A 19150-nucleotide genomic window follows, 5' to 3' on the forward strand; every position below is an offset into this window, starting at 1 on the left:
GTAACAAAATTAAATATGGTACACATTTTACTAAAAGAGTATAATATTAATATCCCCATGTTTTTTAAAAGATTTTATTTATTTATTTGACAGACAGAGATCACAAGTAGGCAGAGAGGCAGGCAGAGAGAGAGAGGAAGAAGCAGGCTCCCCACCGAGCAGAAAGCCAGATGCAGGGCTCGACCCCTGGACCCTGAGATCATGACCTGAGCCGAAGGCAGAGGCTTTAACCCACTGAGCCACCCAGGCGCCCCAATATGCCCATTTTTTAACCTGGCATCCAAGTTGTGATTCTATGCATGGAACATACAAAACACTATACCTTCTATATAATATTCTTTTCCAAATATAAGAATGAGAGAAATCTTTTTTACCAGAATACTGACTACATAGTATTCTGGTGCAAAGATTTCTCTCGTACCTGAATTCTAGATATTGAGGTGGTAAAAATAAATAATATCTTATAAATAATTGGTGGGAAATGCGTCAAGGCAATACGATCTAAATATCTAATAGTTCAATGTCTAAAAGTCATTTGCTAATATTATGAAAAAATGTTTTTAATTTGCCACATTAGTACAACTAACACCGTAACGGCCAGTCCTGGCTAATTGGTCATTTTGAGGTCACTGACAACAGCTATTGTGGTGGTCTTAATCCCACTACCAGATGTACATTCAGTGACTATGAAAGGACTGCTAATTTGTAACTATACATGACAGGAAATCTTTCAGTGCTAATCTGCATTAAAATCTGAGTGCTGACTTCAGAGATTTTATCAAAATATTTGGCACGTGGCAAATACACTAAGGAGCTTTTCAACACTTTAGCAGCTTTAAAACTCAGCTAGGAGTCTTAACTCAAAGGCATTTTTTATTATATTACAACTACTTGCTGAATAATACTGGCTACAGAAGAAAAAACTTTATTTAGCACAACTGTATTCTTGTTCTTTTGAACAACAGCAATAAAAACATTCAGTTTGCAATGTTTAGGATATAAGCTATAGCTACCGCAGAAGATGTTTTTCTGAACTAAAAAGTTAAGTCAATCCTATACAAGATAAAGATAGAAAGACAACACGTTAAAAGTCAGTAATTTTCAGACTCATCAGATTCCTGGGTTGTTACAAATCCCTAAATCATGTTGCTGAATATTATTAGTTTTAGTTTAAAACAACAGGCCAAAGAACGTAATAGACTTTTTGCATTCCCAATATTAAAGTTTAATATAGACATACTGTGCAGTACATATTTTACTTTTTTTCACTTAGCAATGTATATTGGAGACCGCACCATATTAAATGATATAAAGCTGCCTCCTTTTAAGTGGTTATATTCCTTTTTTTTTTTTTTTTAAGATTTTATTTATTTATTTGACAGAGAGCGACAAAGCAAGAGAGGGAACACAAGCAGGGGGAGCTGGAGAGGGAGAAGCAGGCTTCCCTCTGAGCAGGGAGCCCGGTTTGAGGCTCAATCCCAGGACCCTGGGATCATGACCTGAGCCAAAGGCAGACCCTTAATGACTAAGCCACCAAGGCGCCCCTGAGTGGTTATATTCAAAGGAAAGCTAGCAAACTATAAAGTGTTTAGAATACAGCATCTAAGGTAACAAAGGCTTAGAAGCTAAGATATACAGCAAACTGTAGGATTGAAATGGTTAGCCTGGGGAAAAGATTTACTAAGAGAATTATAATAGTTGCATTCAATCATTTACTTAAAACATTCTTGAACTTCATGATGTCAAGACAGTTCTCTTCAATAAAACTGCTGGTCCTGAAACCAGTTCTATGGTTTAATTTTGGTATAATGCCTAAAGAAAATCAAGGCTATAATATCTTGGGGCCAAGTGAATGCAAATGACAGTGAATCCCTGTGGGCCCTGATATTAGAAATCTTACAAAGGCTTTGAATGAATGCTAACTGTAGCCAGACCCTGGAAAAGGCAGCAGGCAGAAAGATTTTGTAAATAAATTAGTGTCTGGCACACTTTCTCTCAAGAGGTGATTAATAAAACCTAATTTGTACCCCAACAGCTGTCCTTTATGTTAGGAACTCCCTCTCTTTTTCACCTAGTGAATTATGGGCCATCCATAATAACAATCTATCGTAAGATGACTTCTTGAAGTTCTATGAAATTCCAGGCTCAACAAGTCTTATTAAATAAAAAGCCAAATTTTTTTGGCAGCAAAATTAAGGAAACTCCCTAATTAGAGGAACAAAAAGAAAAGAGAAAGAAAAAGAATGAAGATAGCTTAAGGGACTTACAGCATCAAATGGACCAAAATGTGCATCACTGGGGTCCCAGAAGTAGAAAGAATGAGAGAAAGAGGGAGAACACGTATTCAAAGAATTGATGACTGAAAACATTCCTAATCTGGGGAAAGAAACAGACATGCAGATGCAGGAAGCTCCAAGAGTTCTAAACAAAATGAATTCAAAGCAGCACATATTAAGACACTTCAGAGTTTTCCAAGAAAACAAAAAGCTGAAGGAATTCATCAACACTAGATCAATCTTACAAGAAATTTTAAAGGTAATTCCTGAGCCTGAAGAGCCAGGCTGACTCAGTCAATACAGCAATTGGCTCTTGATCTTGGGGTCCTAAGTTTGAATCACATATTGGATGTAGAGATTACTTAAATAAATGAACTTACTTTAAAAAAAAAAAAAAAAAAAAAAAAAAAAAGAACGTAATTCCTGAACCTAAAACCAAAAGACACCAGTATCAGGAAAACAAAAATGTAAAACTCACTGGTGAAGGTAAATGTATAGTTAATTTCAGAATGCTCTAATTTGGGGGGACACCTGTGTGGCTCAGTCAGTTAAGTGTCTGCTTTCAGCACAGGTCATGATCCCAGGGTTCTGGGATCGAGTCCAGCATTGGGCTCCTTGAGCCTGCTTCTCCCCCAGCCTACCGCTCCACTTGTTAGTGCCCTCTCTTTCTCTGACAAATAAATAAATAAATGTTAAGGAAAAAAAAGAATGCTCTAATTTTGTAATGGTGGTGGATAAATCACTTCTAACTCTAGCATGAAGATTTTAAAAAAGTATTAAAAGAATTACAATAATCTGTAACTGGATAAACAATGTAAAAACATACAGACTGTAATATTAAAAACAGAAAACACTGGGGGCAAATAAATGTAGAGCTTTTGTATACATTACAAGTTGAACTGTTAGTAGCCTAAAATACACTGTTTAAGAGTGTTATGTAAGTCCCATGGTACTTACAAAGCAGAAACGTATACCAAACACACAAAAGGTGAAAAGAAAAAAAAAAAAACTTAAGCACAATGCTATAGAAAATGATCAAATCACAAAGGAAGAGAATAAGAGAGAAAGAAAAGGATAACACTCAGAAAACAAAATGGCAATAGTAAACCCATATCTGTCAATAACTACTTTAAGTGTAATGTAATCAAAGAAACAAAATGGCAAAAAATCCCCCCCAAAATAAAAAAAAACACAAAAAAACCCCCACAACTTTATTGCATACAAGAGGTTCACTTCAGATTTTGGGACACACACAAACTGAAGCAAAGTTGTGGGAAAAGATATTCTATGAAAATGGGAGCCAAAGAAAGCAGGAATAGTTATACTACCAAACGAAATACAGTTTAAGCCAAAAACCATAACGAGACAAAGAAGAGAATAATATAATGATACAAGATCAATTCATTTCTAACTAGTTATGTGCCTAAATATATAAAGCAAATGTGAACAGAACTGAAGGGAAAAATACACAGCAATACAGTAGGGGATTTGAACATTCCACTATGAACAATGGACAGACCACCCAGACAGAAAATATATGAGGAAACACTGGACTTAAACAAAATGAATTTTAAAAGACATTTACAGAATATTCCATTCAATTGCAGCAGGATACATATTATTCTCAAGCACACATGGAACATTCTCCAGGAGAGATCACATTAGGCCACAAGTCATAATAAATTTAAGAAGACTGAAATCATATTGAGCATATTTTCTGACCATGATGCTAAGCAACTCACAATTACGAGAAGAATACTGGGAAATTAAAAAATGCATGGGGATTAAACAACATGCTCCTGAAAAACCAATGGGTCAACAAAGAAAAAGAAAAATTTAAAAACGTCTTAGAAACAAACAAAAATGGAAACACAACATACCAAACCCTACAGAATGTAGCAAAAAACATTTCTAAGAGAGAAATTCATAGCAATAAACATCTATATTTTAAAAAATAAAAATCTCAGGGCACCTGAGTGGCTCACTCTGCCTTCAGCTCAGGTGATGATCCTGGAGTCCTGGGATCGAGCCCCGCATCAGGCTGCCTGCTTGGCAGGGAGTCTGCTTCCCCTTCTGCCCGCTGCTCCCCCTGCTTGTGCTCTCTCTCGCTCTCACTATCTCAAATATATAAATAAAAATCTTTGAAAAAAAATTAAGATCTCAAATACTTCAAGGAACTAGAAAAAGAACAAATTAAGCCCACAGCAAAAGGCAGGAGATAACAAAGATGAGAGTGGAAGAAAAGGAAACAGGGAATAAAAAGACAATAGAAAAGACTGGTGATAATAAGAGCTAGTTCTTTAAAAGATGAAACAGATGTTTAACTAGACTCATCAAGAAAGAAAGAAAAGGGATATTAACCCCATATTCAATATATGGTTTGCAAATACTTTTTTGCAGGTTGTCTTTTCATTTTGTTGATGGGTGCCTTTGCCGTGCGGAAGCTTCTCAGTTTGAAATGGTTCCATTTATTGATTTTTTCTTGCTGTGTTTTTGGTGTCATGACCAAAAAAATTCATTGCAAGACGAAAGATAAGGAGCTCTTCCTCTACATTCCCTTCTTTGAGTTTCCTTCTAAGGAAATGTCTACAAGTTTTATTGTTTTAGGTCTTATGTTAAAGTATTTAATGCTTTTGAGTTAAATCTGGCAAATGATTTAAATAAGGGTTCAATTTCATTTTCTGTATGTGGTTATGAAGTTTTCCAATACCATTTACTGAAGAGACTATCCTTTGCCCCTACAGTATTCCTGGCTCCCTTGTCAAATGCTAACTGACTGTATAGGTGGGGGTTTTTTCCTGGGATCTCCATTTTCTGCCACTGGTCTGTATGTTCTATTTTAATGACAGAATACACTGTTTTAATATAACTATGTAATTTGATATCAGGAAGTGGAATACTTCGAGTTCAGCTCTTCTTTCTCCGGTTCTTTTGTAGTTCTATACAAATTTTAGCACATCTTTTTCTGTGAAAAATGTGAATGGAATTTTTATAGGTATTGCAAGGAAAGTACAGATAGCTTTGGGTGGCATAAACACTTAAATGATATTGTTCTGATCCATGAACACAGGATATCTTTTCATTTGTGTGTCTTCCTATGTATCTTTCATCAAAGACAAAGTTTTCATTGTACAGATCTTTTATTACCTTGGTTAAATTTATTCCTATGTATTTTCTTGTTCTTGATGCTATTATGAATGGAATAATTATCTTTATTTCCTTTGCAGGTAATTCATTGCTGGTGTATAGAAACATGTATGATCAATTCTATATATTCAGTTTATTTCCTGCAACTCTGCTGAATTTGTTCATCAGTTCCCATAGCTTTTTGATTAAGTCTTTAGGATTATCATTATATAAGATCATATGATCTCCAGATAATAATTTTCCTTTTTTCTTTCCTATTTGGATGCTTTATATTTGTCTTTCCTAATTGCTCTATGTGGAACTCCCAGTACTATTTAGTGAAAGACTGTTTAGAGTGGGGAGCCCTGTGGGTTCTCTTCCTCATTACAAAGGAAAAGATTTCAACCTTTCAGTGTTCAGTATGATGTTAGCTGTGGGTTTGTCATATACTGCCTTTCTTAAGTTGAAGTTAAGTTCCTTCTCTACCCAATTTGTTAAGGGCTTCTATCACAAAAAGCTGTTGTATTTTGTCAAACTTAAAGAGCTCCTACAATAAAAAAAAAAAAAAATCTGATTTAAAAATGGGCAGAGGGGTGCCTGGGTGGCTCAGTGGGTTAAAGCCTCTGCCTTCGGCTCAGGTCATGATCCCAGAGTCCTGGGATCGAGCCCCACAAGGGGTTCTCTGCTCAGCGGGGAGCCTGCTTCCTCCTCTCTCTCTCTGCCTGCCTCTCTGCCTACTGTGATCTCTTTCTGTCAAATAAATAAATAAAATCTTTAAAAAAAATAAAAATAAAAATAAAAAATAAATTAAAATAGGCAGAAGATCTGAAAAGGTATTTTTCCAAAGAAGACATAGAGATGACCTACAGGTACAGGAAAAGTGCTCAACATCACTAATCGGGAAAATGCAGAATGAGGAGGACACCTGGGTGGCTCGGTGGGTTGGGCCTCTGCCTTCGGCTCGGGTCATGGTCTCAGGTCCTGGGGTAAAGCCCAGCATCGGGCTCTCTGCTTGGTGGGGAGCCTGCTTCCCCCACTCTCTCTGCCTGCCTCTCTGCCTACTTGTGATCTCTCTCTGTCAAATAAATAAATAAAATCTTTTAAAATAAATAAATAAATAAAATCTTTAAAAAAATTTTTTTAAAAAAACCAGAGTGAGGTATCACCTCACTCCTGTCAGACTAGCTAAAATCAACAACAGAAGAAACAAGTGTTGCCAAGAATATAGAGGAAAAGGAACATTTGTGCACTGTTGGTGGGAATGCAAACTTTTGGTGCAGCCACTATGGAACATGGTATGGAGGCTCCTCAAAATATTAAAAACAGAATTACCATATGATCCATTAATTCCACTACTGGGTATTTACCCAAAGAATACAAAAACACTAATTTGAAGAGATAAACACCCTGTTTATTGCAGCATTATTTGTAAAAGCCAAAACATGGAAGCAACCCAAGTGTCCATCAATAGATGAATGGAAAAAGAAGTGTGTGTATACACACACACACACACACACACACACACACACACACACACGACAGGAATACTACTCAGCCATGAAAAAGAATAACATTTTGTCATTTGCAACAATGTGGATGGATCTAGAGGGTAAAAGGCCAAATGAAAATAAGTCAGTCAGAGAAAGACAAACACCATATGCTTTCACTCATATGTGGAATTTACGAAATAAAACAAACAAGCAAAGGGGAAAAAAAGACAAAAAAACAGGCTCTTAAGGCATCTGGGTGGCTCAGTCAGTTAAGTGCCTGACTCTTGATCTCAGCTCAAACTCAGCTTTGTGAGTTTAAGCCCCACATTGGGTTCCACATTGCATAAGGAGTCTATTTACAAAGAACCAACCAACCAAACAAAAAAACCAGACTCTTAAATATAGAGAACTGATTGTTACCACAGAGCAGGGGGGTGGCGAGAGGGGTTAAACAGGTGGTAGGATTATTAAGGAGTGCAAATGTCATGATGAGCACTGGATGATGTATGGAATTGCTGAATCACTATACTGCATACCTGAAATCAATATACCATTGTTATGTTAACTCACTGGAATTAAAATTAAAACTTTAAAAGCCAAAAAATTTAAAAAAAAAATGGAAACAAAAACCAATTCAATCAAATGGGCAGAATGACCTCAATACGCATTTTTCCAAGGAACACATCCAAATAGCGAATGGATACATGAAAAGGTGTTCAACATCACTAATCATCAGGAAAATGCAAATCAAAACCACAGGAGGTACCACCTCACACCTGTTAGATGGTTATCATCAAAAAGAGAAAAGATGGGGCACCTGGGTGGCTCAGCTGGTTGGAAATCGGACTCTTGGTTTCAGCTCTGGTCATGATCTTAGGGTCATGAAACTGAGCTCTGCATCAGGTTCCATGCCCAGTAGGGAGTACGCCTGAAGATTTACTCTCTCTGCCCCTCCCCCAATGTAACTGTGCATTCGCATGCTCTCACATGCTCTCTCTCTCTCTCTCTCTTTCAAAATAAATAAATAAATCTGGTGGGTTTTTCTTTTTTTTTTTTTTAACGTTAAAAAAAACGTTAGCTGAGTTGGCTAAGTGTCTGCCTTCAGCTCAGCTCAGGTCATGATCCTTGAGTCCTGGGATTGAGTGCCATGTCAGGCTCCCTGACCGCTTCTCTTTCTGCTCCCCCCACCATGCTCTCTCCCATACTCTCTCTCAAATACATACATAAAATCTTTAACAAAAAAGAGAAAAAGGAAAGATAACAAGTGTACATGAGCATATGGAGAAAAGGGAACTTTTTACACTGTTGGTGGGAATGTAAATTGGTTCAACTTCTATGGAAAGTAGTATGGAGGTTCCTCAAGATATTAAAAACAGAACTATCACATCATCCAGAAATTTCACTTCTGCGTAATATGCAAAGAAAATGAAACCGGTATCTTTTTTTTTTTATAAACATATAATGTATTATTAGCCCCAGGTGTACAGGTCTATGAATCGCCAGGTTTACACACTTCACAGCACTCACCATAACACACATCCTCCCCAATGTCCATAACCCCACCACCCTCTCCCTCCCCGACTTCCCCTAGACACCCTCAGTTTGTTTTGTGACATTAAGAGTCTCTTATGGTTTGTCTCCCTCCCGTTCCCATCTCGTTTCATTTATTCTTTTCCTACCCCCCCAAACCCCTCACGTTGCATCTACACTTCCTTATTTCAGGGAGATCATATGATAGTTGTCTTTCTCTGATTGACTTAGTTCGCTAAGCATAATACCCTCTAGTTCCATCCATGTGGTCGCAAATGGCAAGATTTCATTTCTTTTGACGGCTGCATAGTATTCCACTGTATGTATATATATATATATATATATATATATATATATATATATATATATATATATACATCTTCTTTATCCATTCATCTGTTGATGGACATCTAGATTCTTTCCATAGTTTGACTATTGTGGACATTGCTGCTATAAACATTTGGGTGCACGTGCCCCTTCGGATCACTACGTTTGTATCTTTAGGGTAAATACTCAGTAGTGCAATTGCTGGGTCATATGATAGCTCTATTTTCAACTTTTTGAGGAACCTCCATGTTGTTTTCCAGAGTGGTTGCACCAGCTTGCATTCCCACCAACGGTGTAGGAGGGTTCCCCTTTCTCTGAATCCTCACCAGCATCTGTCATTTCCTGACTTGTTAATTTTAGCCATTCTGACTGGTGGGAGAAAGGTATCTCATTGTGGTTTTGATTTGTAATTCCCTGATGCCGAGTGACGTGGAGCACTTTTTCATGTGTCTGTTGGCCATCTGGATGTCTTCTTTGCAGAAATGTCTGTTCATGTCCTCTGCCCATTTCTTGATTGGATTTTTTTGTTCTTTGGGTGTTGAGTTTGCTAAGCTCTTTATAGATTTTGAGATACTAGCCCTTTATCTGATATATCGTTTGCAAATATCTTCTCCCATTCTGTCCGTTGTCTTTTGGTTTTGTTAACTGTTTCCTTTGCTGTGCAAAAGCTTTTGATCTTGATGAAGTCCCAATAGTTCATTTTTGCTCTTGCTTCCCTTGCCTTTGGCGATGTTCCTAGGAAGAAGTTGCTGGGGAGGTTGAAGAGGTTGCTGCCTGTGTTCTCCTCAAGGATTTTGATGGATTCCTTTCTCACATTGAGGTCCTTCATCCATTTTGAGTCCATTTTCGTGTGTGGTGTAAGGAAATGGTCCAGTGAAACCAGTATCTTGACGATATATCTGTACTCCCATGTTCAATATATCATGATTCACATAACTAATATGCGTCACGGGATCTCTTGGGACTCTGAACCGCCAAAACAAATTTTGAAAAAGAAGAACAAAGTTTGAGGACTACTACATCCTGATTTTAAAATTTATTATAAAACTACAGGGCACTTGAATGGCTCAGTCAGTTAAATAGCTGCCTTCAGCTGGGTCATGATCCCAGGGTCCTGGGATTAAGTTCCGTATCAGGCTCCTTACTTGGCAAGGAGTCTGCTTCTCCCTCTCCTTCCAACTATCCCTGCTGCTTGTGCTTGCTTGCTCGCTCTCTCTGTTTCTCTCTCTCTCAAATAAATAAATAAAATCTTGTAAAACTACAGTCATCAAAAGAATGTGGTACTGGCATGAAGACAAACATACAGACCACTGGGATAGAATACAGACCCAAAATACACCCTCACATACATGGTTAAATGATTTTTGACAAGGGAGCCACAACCATTTAATGGAAAAAAGGATAGCCTTTTCAACAAATGGTGCTGGGAGAATTGGTATCCACATACAAAAGAATGAAGCTGTGGTAGATAAGATCTAACTCCATAATAAGAAATAAACTAAGGGGGTGCCTGGGTGGCTCAGTTGGTTAATAAGCACCCAACTCATGATTTCGACTCAGACTGTGATCTCATGGGTTGTGGGACTGAGCACTGCAATAGGCTCCACGCTCAGCTTGGAATCTGCTTGTCCCTCTCCCTTCTACTCTACCCATCCTATCCCATCCTGACTCTCATGCATTCACTGTCTCTCTAAAATAAATAAATAAATCTTTTAAAACAACTCACTTGAAATGGATCAAAGACCAAAATGAAAGACCTAAAACTATTTACTCATGGAAGAAAACATAGGTCGAAAGCAACACAACATTAGATTTGGTAATGATTTCTCAGATATGACACCAGAGGCATAAGCAACAAAGAAAAAAAAAGACAGTTCTTACAATGAGATGAAATAATTGCAAATCATATATCATATATCTGATAAGTAGTCAACAGATTTTATATAGAGACCTCCTAAAACTCAACAATTAAAAACAACAACAGAGTTAAGAAATGGGCAAAGGATATGAACATTCCTACAAAGAAGACATACAACTGACTACTAGGCACATGCAAAGTTGTTCAACGTCACTGACATTATGGAAATACAAATGAAAACTGTACTGAGATAGCACCTTACATCTGTTAGGATGGCTAATCTAAGATAAGAACATAGCAAGTGTTGGCAAAGATATGGACAAAGTAGAACCCTTGCTGATGGGAATGCAAAATGGCTTATCACTGTGGACGACAGTATGGTGGTTCCATAAGAAAATTAAAAATAGGATTACCATATGATCTAGCAATTTCACTTCTGGGTAGATACTCAAAAGAAGAGAAAGCAAGGTCTCCAATAGATATTTGTTCACCTATGTTCACAGCATTTTTCAAAACAGCTAGAATGTGGAAGCAACACAAATATCCATCAAGAGACTGAATGGATGACCAAAATATAGTATATTCATACCCTGTAACATCCCCCAAAGTAAGAAAATTCCAGCATATGCTAAAACATGATGAACCTTGAGGACATTACATGAAGTGCAACAGGCCAGTCACAAAAATACAAATACTCTATGATTCCACTCGTATGAGGTTCTTTTAGCATTCAAAATCATGGAGAAAAAGCAGAAAGGTGGTTTTGAGGGGCTAGGGAAGGGGGTAGTAAAGAGTTACTGATTAATGGGTATATATTTTCAGTTTTATAACATGAGAACAGTTGTGGAGATGGGTGGTGAGAAAATGCTGACACTCTGTGATGAAATGTACATTTAAAGATGGTTAACATGGTAAATGTGACATTTTAACAACATAAAAAAAAAAAAGGGAAGAAAAAGAAAAGAGGCCCCAGGACAATAGGGGAAGAACTACTGAGAAAAAATATAAAGAACAGTTATAAGATATGTAGTATAGGTTGTGAGGATATAAGATAAGAGTTCCAAGAGAAAAGAAATGGCCATGAAGCAATACTGAAGCAGTGTGTGAGAATTTTTCAGAATTCAGGACTTGATGTGTCAGAAGGGACAAGAAAATTGAAAATTAAAAATCAAAAATAAAAAATAAAATGAAAGAAGATAAAATAATATAAATATTAAATGAAAGAGAAGCACGTACAACAACAGTATAACATAAACTGATTGATAGGGCTCTCCTAACTCTTTGGGCCTGGGAATTTTTTTTTTTTTAATTAAAACTAAAACACACAAAACCACCAGGCCATACATGACATTAATAAATCACAAATTAAAGCAAATGGTTCACCTCTGAAAAAGAGGGAAAAAATGGGATTGGGGAAAGTATATGGCAATATATTTTTTATATTCATTTTGTTTCTTTTAAAAAAATGAAGCAAATATAGTCAAATGTTAAAACTTGACAAAAACAAGTGTCAGATATGTACATGTTCATTATAGTAGTCTCTATTTTTTTCTCACTGAATATTTGAAATATTACATAAAAATCAAGACAATATAAAAGAACAAAACCAAAAAGCTTAAGAGAAAAGTGAGGATGTCAAAGAGAAGCTATAGAGGCTAGAGCAGTTTGGTGTAGCAGGAAAGAAGGTGAATGGCAAAAAAACAAAAACAAAAAACCATGCTCAAAAATGCAATTTATTATTTTATTAAAGGTGGAAAAATCTTTAACTTGTCTATGTATACTATGTAATAAATGAAAAGACAAAGAGTAACTGAGGAAACTGGACAGAAGAAAAAATAAGTGTTGAAACATGTTCTTGGGGAAACAGGATGACATGTGGAATGGTTATCCCTGAATACGGAAAACAAAGCTCTTCCACTGAGACTACAGTGAAATAAGAATTATTTCAGAAATAGATTAGAAAGGTTTTATAGCCAAGGGAGTTACAAATTAAGTAAATTATATTGATCAAGCTTTCATTTTTATCTGCAAAGTATGATATATAGTCACTGCTAAGCAGAAAGCAGGAGAAGAAAATGGAAAGTTCAAAAATAAATGCTTATTTGGGTAATTTTAGCTCTATTTTGTAAAATGTAAAAACTATAAATGAAACTGCTGGCACAAGATAAATTGAAACTTTACTCAAATTCACTCAGGGCAAAAGATCAAATAAATATATCATTGTGGAAATACTGGGATAGTTGCCTTATATCATTTTGTATAAATTATAACTTGTATCATTTTTGCTCAAATTCACCTTAATCTGAAACAAATTTGAGAAATGAAAAAACATATTTAATAATTTCATCCGAACAATCCAAATTTCTCAAAGGAACTCTTCTTGCAAATATATATGCCCCCACACACACAAACACGCATGCAACACAGAAATAACTCAAATTATCGTGCTACACTTATTAGTTACATTTTATCAAAGGAAGCAATTCCCTGAATTTCAACATTAACATGCAGATGTCTAAGAAATTCATCCTTTTGACTTTTTATTACTCATGTCTGATGAATTCAAATGCTCAGTATCATAAGCATACTATACTGGAATTGAAGTTTTTCTGAGGTAGAGCTCTGTAACAGCAGGTTGTATGAAAGATATTAAAAGCTGAAGTCATTCAACGTTTATACTATCATCAAAATTAGTTGAATTTTTGGAAATATTTGTGTATTTCCAGAGAGAGGTTATTCTGCCTTTACAAATTTGGCATCATAAATCAATTGTGCCAAAGACTTAACATTTCCAAGAACATTTAGCATCAGAAAGATCTGGAAAGCAAGAATCAACTAAAGTAGCTGCATTAAAAGAATGAAGAAAATATATGCAAATCCTGATGATCAATTCTAGATCTTTTCACTAGCCCCATTAACTTCACATTCCAGGACTATATTTGCCTTTTTAGAAAATGACAGAAAAAAACCTGTATCCCTGGGGCTAAAAATACATTATATGTTTATAAAAAAATTAAAAAATTAATTAAAATAAAGGAAAATGACAAAAAAATAGAGAGGTGAATATCATTGTAAGGAGAATACGAACCATCTGAAATAAACTATAAAAGAGACTCAAATGCATTATTCTAATTTAGAATTAACAACAGCTTTGACTAATTTATAAGACTGTGTTCCATACTTTTCTGTCTCTGAATCCAGAACGTTTCTTCTTTTTCTCTTCTGGATGAGACTCAAGACAAACATCTGCAGCTTTTTTTTCATTGTTACCAACTTCTCCTTCATCCTTATTCTTCCCTTTATCACCAACTTCACTCTTCAGGTTGTTTACGGAGGGTGGAGATTCTGCAAGGGCCCTGGATATGCAAAAAAATAAATTTGCATTAACCAAGAAATAAAGATTTTCAGATAGTTTAGAAGAAGCAACAGCAATGAAATTTGTGAAAACTTCTGCATGAAGAGGTTCCTCAAAAAGTTAAAAATAGAACAATCATATGATCCAGCAATCCCACTTCTGGTTTTATATCCAAAAGAATTGAAAGCAGAGTCATGAAGAGATTTTTGCACATTCATGTTAATAGCAACACTATTCACAACAGCTAAAAATGTTTGAAGCAACTGAGATGTCCACTGATAGATGAGGCATTAAAGATAATGTGGCATCTCCATACAAAAGAGTAACATTCAGCCTAAAACAAAGGATATGATACTAAAAGCACAGGCAACAAAAGAAAAAAGAGACAAGCAGGATTACATGAAACTAAAAAACTTCAGGACAGCAAAAGAAACAATCTACGAAATGAAAAGACAACCTATGAAATGGGAGGAAATATCTGCAAATAATATATTTAATAAAGAGCTAATATGCAAAACACATAGAGAACTCTTACAACATTATAGCAAAAAACCCCAAATAACCTGATTAAAAATGAGCAAAGGAAGTGAACAAAAGATATATCAAAGGCCAACGTATATATGACAATGTGCTCAACATCATCAGGGAAATGCAAATTGAAACTGCAATGGGATATTACCTCACACCTGTTAGGACAGATATGATAAAAGAAACAAGAAAGATAACAAGTATTGGTGAGGATGTGCAGAAAAGGGATTCCTGGTACACTGTTGTTGGGAATATAAATTGAAACAGCCACCTTGGAAAATAGGATGGAAGATTCTCAAAAAAACTAACAATAGAAGTACAATATGATTCAGCAATCCCACTTTGGATATATATCCAAAGAAACTGAAATCAGGATCTCAAAGAGATCTATACTCCCACATTCATTGCAGCATTAGTCACCATAGCCCAGACATGGAAGCAACCTAAATGCCTATCAATCAACAAATTAAAATGTGATATGTGCAACACGCGCGCGCACACACACACAGAGGAATACTATTCAGCATCAAAAAAGGAAATCTTGCCATTTATGAAAATACAGATGAAACTAGAGGACATTATGGTAAGTGAAATAAGCCAGACACAGAAGAACAAATACTATATTATACCACTTACATTATGAATATAAAACAGTCAAACTCATAGAGGCAGAGAGTAGAATGGTGCTTTCCAGAGGATGGGCAAAGTGGAAAGGGGGGATATTAATCAAAGGGTAGAAATTTTCAATTACACAAAGTAAATAAGTCCTAGAGATCTACTGAACAGCACAGTGCCTAAAGTTAACAAAACTCTATTGTATATTAAAAACTTTGCCAAGGGGTGGGGGGCAGGGGTGGAGGTCCTGGGTTGCTCAGTGGGTTAAACGTCCACTCTTGATTTCCGCCCAGGCAGTGATCTTAGGGTCCTGGGATTGAGCCCTGCATCAGGCTCTGTGCTCAGTGCCTGTCTGAGCTCAGTGCGGAGTCTGCTTGTCTTTCTCCCTCTGCTCCGCCCTCCACATTCTCTCTCTCTCTTTCTAATAAATAAATAAATAAACCCTCTTAAAAATTTGCTAAGAGGATGGGAGAAAACTTCTAAAAGTGATGGACAGATTTACGGCATAGATTGCAATGATGGATCACTGGTGTATACTTATCTCTAATTCCTTTAATTTGTCTGCATTAGTTATGTACAGCTTTTTGTATGTCAAAAAATTTTTAAGTAACTCTGAAAGAAAACTAAAAGAGGAAAGGAAATTGTACCACATGTTACAACATGGATGAACCTTGAGGACATTATCCCAAGTGAAATGAGCCAAAAAGAAAAATAATCTATGATCCCACTTATATGAGGTATCTAACATAGTCTATTTCACACAGACAGGAAATAGAATGATGGTAATCAGGGGCTGTAGGGAGGGGGAACAGAGGTATTTAATGGATAAAGAACTTCAGTTCTATAAGACGATAAAATTCTAAAAACCTGTTTGTCAACAGTGTGAATACACTTAACACAACCAAACTGTACACTTAAAGCAGTTAGAATGGGGTGCCTGGGTGGCTCAGTCATTAAGCATCTGCCTTTGGCTCAGGTCATGATTCCAGGGAGCTGGGATTGAGCCCCACCTTGGGCTCCCCACTCGACAGAAAGCCTACTTCTTCCTCTCCCACTCCCCCTGCTTGTATTCTCTCTCTCACTCTCTCTCTCTCTGTCAAATAAACAAATAAAATCTTTAAAAAAAAAAGGTTAGGATGATAAATTTTGTTATTTTTTTAAACACAAAAAAATGAATTGAAAGAATAAATGTGGGGCCAAAAGACTAAAAAATTGGTATTTAAATAACAACACATACATAAAAAAATTCTACATTAAGACAAAAATTTGATGGACTTACCAGGTTAATTCAACTATTAATAGCAAGAAAAAAATTGAAATGTTCAGGAGAAGCCCCTCTAGCTGATTAGAGATTTAAAGTGAAACTTTATTCTATGAAAGTTTTTCCTAACTTCTTCATCCAAGTTAATGGCTCTATTTTTTCAAACTGCTACATGACTTAGTGACTAAACCATATCACACAATTTGTTATTTTATATTTCCAGAATCTACCTTGCTCTTTAACTATTAGAGTCAAATGACTCTGTTCTTTTTACCAACCAAATACTGTCAAATATCAGCATTGTCATGTGGTTCAACATAGTATGATCATTAAGAAACAGGCTACCCAGAAGAAAGAAAGAATAAAAATTAGAGTGTGTATATCTATATATATATAGAGAGAGAGAGAGAGAGAGAGAAACTTAAAAAAAAAAAAAAAAGAACAGATCAATGAAACCAGAAGCTGGTTCTTTGAGAAGATCAACTAAATTGATAAACCTTTAGCTAGACTTATCAAAAGAAAGAGAGAGAGAGAGAGAGGGGGGGGGGGAAGAGAGGGAGGGAGGGAGAGAACTCAAAGAAACACAATCAGAAATGAAAGAGGAGAAATAACAACTGACACCAGGGAAATACAAAGGATTCTAAGGGAATATTATGAAAAATTATGTGCCAACAAACTGGATAACCTAGAAGAAATGGATAAATTCCTAGAAACATACATATAACCTCCCAAAACTGAATCAAGAAAAAAGAGAAAACTTGAACAGACTAATTACCAGCAATGAAATGGTACTGGTAATCAAAAGACTTCCAACCAACAAAAGTCCAGGACCAGATGGCTTCATAGGTGAATTATACCAGACATTTAAAGAATATTCTCAAAATATTCCAAAAATATGGTACTGACACAAAAAGACACATAGATCAAGAGAACAGAATAAAGAGCACAGAAATAAACCTACAATTATATGGTCAATTAATTTATAACAAAGAAGGAAAGAATATGCAATGGGAGAAAGTCTTTTCAACAAAGGATGTTGGGAAAACTAGACAGCTCTATGCAAGAAAATGAAACCAAAGCACTTATACTGTATACAAAAATAAATTCCAAATGGATCAGACACCTAAATGTGAGACCTGGCACCATAAAAATCCTAGAAGAGAACACAGGCAATAATTTCTCTGACACTGGCGGTAGCAACATTTTCTAGATATGTCTCTGAGGCAAGGGAATAAAAGCAAAAAAACCCCAGTAACTACTGGCACTACATCAAAACAAAAAGCTTCTGCACAGCAAAGGAAACAACAGAACAAAAAGACACGGGGTGCCTGGGTGGCTCAGTTGGTTAAGCATCTGCCTTCGGCTCAGGTCATGACCCCAGGGTCCTGGGATTGAGTTCCACATTGGGCTCCCCACTGAAATATGCTTCTCCTTCTCCCTCTACCCTTTCCCCCAACTTGTGAGCACTCTCTCTTTCTGACAAATAAATTAAAAAAAAAAAAAAGGCAACCTACTGAATGAGAGAATGATATATCTAATAAGAGGCTAGTATCCAAAATATAAAAGAATTTACACAATTCAACACCCAAAACACAAATAATTCAATTAAAAAAATCAGCAGATGACATCAACAGACATTTCTCCGAAGAAGACATCCAGACAACCAAGAGTCACCTGAAAAGATGCTCACCATAACTAATCATTGGGGAAATGCAAATCAAAAGTGAGGTTCACCTCACACCTGTAAAATTGGCTAAAATCAAAAACACAAAAAACAACTCATGTTGGTAAGGATGTGGAGAAAAAAGAACCGCTGTGCACTGTTGGGAAAGCAAACTTGTGCAGTCACGGTGGAAAACAGCATGGAGGTTGCTCAAAAAGTTAAAACTAGCATTACCATTATGATTCAGTAAGTCCACTAGTGGGTATTTACACAAAGAATATGAAAATACTAATTAAAACAACAGATGCACCCCATGTTTATTGCAGCATCATTTGCAATAACCAAAATATGGAAGAAACCCAAATGCCCACCTATAGATGAATGGATAAGGAAGATGTGTTGTGTGTACACACACACACACACACACACACACACACACACAATGGAATACTTCTCAGCAATGCAAAAGAATTAAATCTTGCCATTTGCAACAATATGGATTGATCTGGAGGTGTATAAAGGGTATATTGCTAAGTGAAATCAGTCAGAGAAAGACAAAAGCCATAGGATTTCACTCACATATGGAATTTACGAAAAAAAAACAAATGAACAAAGGAAAAGAGAGACAAAAGAAAAAAACAGACTCTTAAATACAGAGAACAACTGGCGGTTGGCAGAGGGGAAGGGAGTGGGTGGCCGAGTAAAATGGGTAAAGGGGATTAAGAGTTCATTTATCGTGATGAGCACTGAGTAACATATAGAATTGCTGAATCACTATATTGTACACATGAAACTAATATAACACTGTATGTAAATTATACTGGAATAATAATTAAAACTTAAAAAAAAAAGAATAAGAGAATGGACACTATTCTTTTAATCATCCAGAGTTTCCAACCCAGTGCCTTACACGAAGTATTCAATGTGTCTACAGCTGATTAAGGAACAAAAATCAAAGTCTTCATCTATACTGATCAGAAAAGGGATTGGAAAATACACACTGGGATTAAAATACTGCAATATGAGAAAATTCTTAACGCATTCCTTTCATATGACTATTTAAATAAGATATAAACCAATAGCTATTTCATTTACTTACAAATAATATTTTATGCATACGA

At 36.0% G+C, this 19150-nt stretch overlaps 1 protein-coding gene across 4 annotated transcripts in view; it reads right to left on the reverse strand.

Moving 5' to 3' along the window:
* The window catches only part of MICU1 (mitochondrial calcium uptake 1), a 234645-nt gene that overhangs the window by 158365 nt on the left and 57130 nt on the right, over nt 1-19150 (reverse strand). For all 4 annotated transcript variants that reach the window (XM_047701931.1, XM_047701930.1, XM_047701929.1 and 1 more), the window contains one exon: nt 13789-13963. In XM_047701931.1, the coding sequence (XP_047557887.1) occupies nt 13789-13963 (175 nt within the window). The remainder of the gene's footprint in view (nt 1-13788; nt 13964-19150) is intronic.

The sequence above is a fragment of the Lutra lutra genome, chromosome 14, assembly GCF_902655055.1.
Source record: "Lutra lutra chromosome 14, mLutLut1.2, whole genome shotgun sequence".
Taxonomy (NCBI): Eukaryota; Metazoa; Chordata; class Mammalia; order Carnivora; family Mustelidae; genus Lutra; species Lutra lutra.